At 41.7% G+C, this 8218-nt stretch overlaps 1 protein-coding gene across 1 annotated transcript in view; it reads left to right on the forward strand.

Moving 5' to 3' along the window:
* Positions 1–482: 482 nt before the first annotated feature.
* The window catches only part of LOC106883693 (uncharacterized), a 229206-nt gene continuing 221470 nt past the window's right edge, over positions 483–8218 (forward strand). Inside the window, exon 1 of the mRNA XM_052972985.1 lies at positions 483–1260. Within this exon, the coding sequence (XP_052828945.1) occupies positions 1199–1260 (62 nt within the window). The 5' untranslated portion in view covers positions 483–1198. The remainder of the gene's footprint in view (positions 1261–8218) is intronic.

The raw sequence follows: 8218 nt of genomic DNA on the forward strand, positions 1-8218 counted from the left end.
ATATATATATATATATATATATATATATATATATATATATATAATACAAGATACTTTTAGTTTCCGTCTACCAAATTCTCTCACACGGCTTTGATTGGCTCGGAGCTATGGTAGAAGACACTTGCCCACGATGTCACGCAGTGGGACTGAACTCGGGACCATGTCGTTGGGAAGTAAACTTATTACCATAGAGCCACGCTTGTGCTTATAGAAGCATACTTCTTACAACATAACCAGGCAGTTTGAACAATCATGGACAGCGGAATTCGATTCCACTGCCTTGAATCTTGAGAAAGTACTCTTAGTATATAGTTCCATGTATAGTCTCAAGTTTTGTGAAGATAGATGATGCAAAATGTATTAACTGTGTAACACATAATGAAAGTGCGAGAGGGTGTAATGAATGAGAGCGGTTTTTGTGTCACACACACCCAACCCATTCAACAAGTGTCGGCCGTGCTAACGCCGTCGTTGAATAACAACAATAGCCACGGCGGCGGCGGCGGGCGGCGGCAGCAGCAACAGCAGCAGGCGACGGTGATGTTTTGTTGTTCAGTTTTCTGTCGCTCTTTACTGGAGTCACTTGTATTGCTTTATCAGGGTGGCGGCTCGTATCCGAATCCCACCACACTTTTCTGGCCTCACCTCCATTGTTCTGAATATAAAATGACACGTAGGTAACAAGCAGGGACGATAACAAAAAAAGAACATTGATATTTACACAGTTATTTCTACATTGTTTTGGATTTACTGAAGTCTTGCGCTGGCGAATGTTGCTCTTTTCTCTCCCTTCAGGCACCAATTTCTCTCTTTAAGGTCCCCCTCCTCGAAAAAAATTCTACGATTTTTCTGTTACCTTTCTTACCTTTAAACTCCAATATCAAATTTTCGTCCCAAAGTACATACATACATACATACCGACCTACCGACCTACCTGTATGTATATGCATATACGTAGGCACGCTCCCGGTAAATATGAATTACAAAGTATTTCTATGTTCCGGCTGAACATATTTCTTCTCTCGTTTCTTCACGATTTCCTGCTGTCACTCTTCAGGGCTGTTCGCGCACCCACTTATATTGTGTTCATTTTTTGCTTATCTCTCTCCCTGCCCCACCCGGCTGTCAACTGTCAAATTCCCACGTAATTCTACGCAGGCTAAAAAAGAGAAGTGTGTATAATAGCTGGACGAATGTAATGGGTGTTGGATTAACTAAACGGAAGACTCTGACAATAAATGAACGAACCAATTTATCAAGGTAAGTGGTTTATGTGTTTGTCTTTTGATATCACCTCACCTTTTTCCCAATCTGTTTCAAAGATGCATTCTAAAGATACAATACATACATACATACATACATACATACATACATACACTTCATTACTTCATTATCACCTTTGAAAGGAAGGAAGTTATCAGTTGTATACATCCTGCATACATAGAGTACAGCTTGTATATACACTGGAATACGTCAAGTACATTAGTGTGTGTGTGTGCGTATTCTGGAGCACCTTTCGAACTGTTTATTCTTAAATACGTCAGGTGTGTGTGTGTGTGTGTGTGAGAGAGAGAGAGAGAGAGAGAGAGAGAGGAAAAGGTTGACAAAATTTCAGGTCAGTTACTTAGCTGAAGCTTCGAAGTCGCTGTCAACTTTGTCTGGTTGAAAATAAACTTGGTGCGCTACCTGATATATTGAATAATTCTCCAATTAATGTTTCTTTATATATACAACTAAACATTAAGAAAAACAAAACATATTCTAAAGCATCTAAGGTACCCTAGAAAATAGCTGGTGCATAGAGTGAAAAAATGTCACGCACAACTGGTATATACTGAAACAGGTGTGTTGTGTATATCTGGGAACATATTTGTTAAAGTTTGTATATACGCAGTAACATTCCGGGTAATCAGAGCTATTGTATATACTAGTGGTTCCCAACCTGTGGTCCGTGGACCCCTGGTGGTCTGCAAAGGTAGTACTGGGGATCCATGAAGACACCCAGTACTACAGACCTTTCAATATCCTGGGGTCTATAGGAAAACTCATTTAAATGAAAGGGGTCCTTGGTAGTGAAAAGGTTGGGAACCACTGGACTACATCTTTGAAACAGCTGTTCATTCACACTAATGAGAACTGTTTGCAATAAGATTAATTCTTTATTTCAGCTGAAGCTTGTTCATAACGACAACACAGACATCTGATTTTCAGTGATGGCTTTACATATTAACCCACGGCCAACGTAGTGTGTGTGTGTGTGTGTGTGTGGGTGTGGGTGTGGGTGAGGATGCATGCATATATATATATATATATATATATATATATAAATATGTAAAAACACACACACACATATATATATATATATATATATATATATATAGATGTACGCACATGTGTGTGTGTGTCGACTTATATATGTGTGATAGAATGTGAATATCTTGTTTTTACCTTTTACTTGATTTTGTTGTTAGGCTGTGGCCATGCTGGGGCACCACCTTGAAGAATTTTAGTCGAAAGAATCAACCCCAGTACTAATTTTTTAAAAGCTTGTTACTTATTCTGTCGGTATCTTTTGCCGAACCGCTAAGTTATAGGGGATATAAACACACCAACACCGGTTGTCAAGCAGTGGTAGAGGGCAGGCACAGACACACACACACACACACACACACACATATATATATATATATATATATATATATATATATAAGACGGGTAATCTCTGTGGTTCTGTCCTATGGTTGGAGAGGGTCGATATATCGGATTGGATATTTCAGTTGCGAACACAGAGAAAACTAACCCTATGAGTATTTAGCGCCTCGCAGTGGTACTGAACCCGGAACCATGTAGTTGGAAAGCAAACTGCTTACCAGATAGCCACACAGTCACGCCTGTGCTTGCTCATATATATTATATAATATGTACACTGTGTGTGTGTGTCCGTGTGTGTGCGCGTGCTTTGTGGCGGTGTGCGACAAATGGCTTAGCTGGTTCTTTAAAGCTGTTTATTGTATAGGTACACCATATTGCACCAAAGAGGCGACTAAAAGCGTTGGCACTCAACAAAACACTACACACAAAGTAGAACCATATCCAATATGTGTGTGTGTGTGTGTGTGTGTGTGTTATTATAGGGCTTCCTTCGGTCAGAGCTGACCATGGGTAGTATCATTGCTGTTTTCAGCTCAGCCAGAACAGTGTCTCCGGTGACTAAACAGACCTATATGTGGATGACAACCTCTGTCACAGACCACATTTCTATACAGTCTTCGGTCTGTTGCAGTTAATGCGCTCTATTTGCCGGGCTCGCTTGTGTGCTACTGTACTCATTAACCTCTTTTCCCCCTGACTTGCGGTGTTCACTCAAGGTGCTCCTCCACGTTGGCCGATCAGCTGGAGGTTCTCCCATTACTCTGCGTTGAAGACAAAGACCTTCAAATCTCCTTTTACAACATCCCTGTATTGTAGCCGAAGTCAATGACTCGTGTGAATACCTTGGCGACGATACTGAGAAGGGAGATTCCCCTGAAGTTGTTGCAGTCGCTTCTTTCACCCTTGGTCTTGTAGAGGGTGATAGTCTTGGAATAACACCTTCTTGCCAGAACTGACAGAAGACCCCATGCAGTGGCTGCAGTAGGGTAGTCTTGCATTGCTTGATCAGGTCTAGGGGAATCCCATCGCTGCCCGGGGCCTTGCCCGAGACCAAGCCATCTATAGCCTTGCTAAACTCAGTCAGGGTTGACTCAGCATCAAGCTCTTCCATGATGCCACTCAATGGCATCGAGAGCCGAGTGGGACACAGTGTTCTGTCTGGAGTAGAGGTCAGAGTAATGTTCCACCCATTTCTCCATCTGCTGACTTCTGTCAGTGATTATTTCCCCACTGCTGAATTTCAGGGGAACTGTCTTGCTCTGAACTGGTCCTAGTGCCTTCTTCATTCCTCTTTACATGCTTCTGATGTTCCCTGTTAGTGAGGACATCCAGACAGCCGCCCTGAGTTGTGTCCAATACTCACTGGCACAGCGCCTGACAGTCCATTCTTCTTTGCCTCTGGCAGCCCTGACGATCTGCAGGTTCCTCTTGCTGGGTGGTCGCTTTTACTCAGCTACTGCAGCACGTTTAGCCGCAATAACAGGGGTCATCTTGATGGACTTGGCCTCAAACCAGTCGCGCGAATTCGAGACCCTCTTTCCAAAGGTAGCCGAGGTTGTGTTGTGCATGATGTTTCGCAGAATTTCCCACTTTTTTGTGGCAGTCTGCTGGCTGCAAGGTGCAAAGCTCTTTCTTAAAAGCCGCCGTGAATTGCCCTTCATTGTCCGGTTGAGACATCTTGCTGACATTAAGGCAGGGATTCCCCTGTTTCTTGACTCTATAGAATCTCCTCAGGTGCAGTCGGATTTTACAACACACCAAGGATCACAGTCTGCACTGTGGTCAGAGCGTGTTGAGAACATTCTTGATGGCGGTACTTCTTATCAAAGTGAGGTCCAGCTGATGCTTGTACTTTGAGTGTGGATGTTTCCACACTCAAACCTTGTCTTATGGTTTGGTGCGTAAGTAGGAGTTGGCGATGCACAAGTTGCGTTGGGTACACAAGTTGCGTTGGGTACACAAGTTGCGTTGGGTGCACAGCTCGAGAAGGTGCTGTCCATTAACACTCATTTTCCCCTCACCAGACTGTCCAAGGTAGGGTGGAAGGCTATGATTCATAATCTACACCCAATCTGGTATTGAAATCTCCCAGGCGAATAAGTTGTTCCTTGCTGGGGATGTTGTTGTTGGTGGATGTAAGGTTCTCAGAGAACTTGCCCCTTGTGTCTGATGTGGCGGACAGTGTCTGTGCATACACACTGATAAGGATCATGGGACTTGTGGTGGTGTTGAGAAGAAGAGTCAGGGGCGTCGCTGAGCTGTCGTTGCCTGGTTCTGTTCCTCACTGCAAGGCGCACTCCGCGCCCTCTGGGCACGTCTGAGCCATTCCACTGCCAGTAAAACGTGTAGCCCTTTTCCTTCAGTGTACCTGAGTCTACCAGCCGTGTTTCCTGAAGGGTGGCAATGTCCATATTCAGCCTCTTCAATTCATGGCTGTTTTTCTGTAGTCACTTATGTTCAGTATGTTGTCGGAAAGGTCGGTTATCTTTGTCCGGACAATCCAAGTTATCTGTTTTAAAGATGGTCGCTTTTGTTGTTTTGCTGTTTTATCTGGTACAGAGTTTGTCGTCTGTTATTCGGATGGATCCTAATCCTTGTGCATCCAATGAGGAAAGCAGGCAGTGACGGGACAGCACCTTACTAGCTTAAGGTAGGCGATAGCTATCCAGTGAGATCCGAAAATCTCTTCCACCGTCGGGCGAAACCCCCGGCGCGTTGCCTAACGCCAATGATTGAAACTTTATCGACAGCAACTGCTACTCCCCGTTTTGTGTCCACGCTGTAGGCGAAGCTGGAGTGTCTTCTCCTGGTGTTCGGTGCGGGTGTGTTGATGAATGATGTGTAGTGGTGGTCGGATCTAAACCTGAGCGATGTAGTATGAGGGACAGAATGTTGCCTATGCACAACACTACTGGTTCCAAAAGAACAGCAGGGCTGTTACAGTTTGGCAGCAGCCCTGTCACAAGAGCTGCCAGAATAAAGTTGCAATCAACGACGAACTGCCGTAGGGGCACCAACTCCGGATTTTTCCGCCGAGATTTACTACTGAAGTCTTCCTATGACTGGGTAACACTGCAAAATACCAGAGGTTTGGAGTTAGAGTTTTCCTTCTCCTAGATGGACTGCGTGCCAAGGCTAACGATCTTTGCTTGTCCTCATGTGGTAGGCAGTACTGGGTTACATGGTAGCCAGTAGTAGGAAAAAATCAAGGAAATCAGAAAAACCTGACTTGACTGTAACATAGATATGTGCATGCTATTGGATAGCTGTTGATTCACATGAGTTCTTCCGCCCTTTGACAGATTTTGTTTTTTATCCTACAGGATGTCCAATAATCACCGTCCTCACCAAGCAAGCCTGGTGGGGTTACCGATTTAGTCGCCGACAATCCGATCATGCAACACGTTGTACTAGGTTACTTGTTAGCAGTAGCACTCGGAAGTGACCTGACATATATGTGTGTGTATGGGAAATCTATATATATCGTATAAATGTATATCAGGCACGTGCACCACAGCCATATGTGCGCGATATGGTGATCTCTTGTCAAGATAAACAGCACATGACCTTGCAGGTAAAACCCAGTTAGAATTTTCTCCAGGTCGAGTGCCCATCCCACTCAAAAGGTCCCTGAATAAAGTCCGTTTAAGGATGTTGAACGAAACATTCTTGTTTTCAAAGGTGAATTATTCAAACGCCAAAGAATTTCTCTCAACACAGCTATGATGCTCCCCCAACTACTTCTGCTCTTGATCAGAGATGCCCATATCGTCAGCCACTAAGGGACAGGCCAAACAACTGACAAGCAAATCTGTGGTATTGAGCAGAATATTTGCTGTAGCTCGTCTTTTACACCAAAACAAAACATGCACATGATAACACTTTCAATCAGTTAAGATCAGAATCCATGAGAGCCAGCGCTTGGTATTGCATCGGGGCCAAATTCCGCCGAGGTCGACTTTGCCTTTCATCCTTTCGGAGTCAATAAAATAAGTACCAGTTGAACACTGGGGTCGATGAAATCGACTCAATCCCTCCCCCAGAATTGCTGCCCATGTGGGGCAAAAATTGAAACCATTATTATTATTATATGTTTGGCTTTTGCTTGGTATTTGTACAAAGTTGACTCCAAGTCTCACCCAGAGACCTCAAGAGACAAGAAGTTAGTAGTTCGAGTTGGTGTTATGACTAGGGTGCCATATTTTTGGTTTTGCACAGAGTTTTATTGTAGAAAGTGTCTGTCAAAACATTTAAGAAAATTAGAAGTTTGTTTTAAAAGTAATTTGATTATAAGATGATAGTGTGACCTTAGAATGACAGTAAAAGGTGTTTGTTACGTACGTTTAAGAGTACTTTTCACAATACTTACAATATTTTTCGTAGGATAAGAGTAGTTCCCATGGGGTCGATAAATTAAGTACCAGTGAAACATGGGTGTCAATGTAATTGACTAGTCCCCTCCCACTCAAATTTCAGGCTTTTAGTAGAAAGGAGTATTATTATTATTATTATTAGTAGTAGTAGTTATTGTTGATGGTCGCAAGTCAAAACTGGTCCTGTAAATTACTTCGAAAATATTTTGTCCCTGACCGTCCTGTCATATTGCATATTTAAGGCAAGACACCAGCACTACAAGCGAGGGAGGAGTCCTAACTGAAAATTCATTACTTCTATCCCTCCACACTGAAAATAACAATTCTGCCCATTGTTTTCTTGCTTTTCCCACCTCTCTCTCTCTCTCTCTCTCTCTCTCTCTCTCTGCAAAAACAAAGTTCCAATCTCAAATTCTCTCAACATCCTTTGAAATCCTTTAAAGTCTATGTCGATGACCTCCTCTTCCCGGCCTATTTCCCAAGTAGGTCCCTTTTGCTCCTTGATAATTCTGTCCATTCTCCCCTTCAGTTATTCTCATTATTTTTCCTTATCAAAAAGATTTCTCAATAAAATCTACCATTTCTACACCCAAGCCTATTTTTCCAAATTTCAATAAAATATTTAAAACCTAATGCTTGCATCATCGAACTCAGCTTCCCTCTTTTCCTACCAATTATCATATTTCATTCCTTCGATGTCCTAACCTAGTTTTGTAGAAAAACAAAACAAAGTTACTATAAAAATTGGAATATTATTTTGGTAAAATTTCAAGGAGAAAGATCAACAGAAACGTGAATATCAAATGATCTTTGTTGACAAATGGGCAGCGGCAGGCATGGTTATGGTTCTAGGTTCCAACACACTGCACGACAATTTATATATATGTATGCATATATATATATATATATATATATGTGTGTGTATATATATATTTGTATATATGTATGTATGTGTATATATGTATGTATGTGTATATATATATATATATACGTATATATATGTATGTGTATATATATGTATATATGTATGTGTATATATATGTATATATGTATGTGTATATATATGTATATATGTATGTGTATATATATTTGTGTATATATGTATGTATATATGTATGTGTATATGTGTGTGTATATATATATATGTATCTATTTGCATATATATATGTATATATTTGTATATATATATATGT

This window comes from Octopus bimaculoides, chromosome 14 (assembly GCF_001194135.2).
Source record: "Octopus bimaculoides isolate UCB-OBI-ISO-001 chromosome 14, ASM119413v2, whole genome shotgun sequence".
Lineage (NCBI taxonomy): Eukaryota > Metazoa > Mollusca > Cephalopoda > Octopoda > Octopodidae > Octopus > Octopus bimaculoides.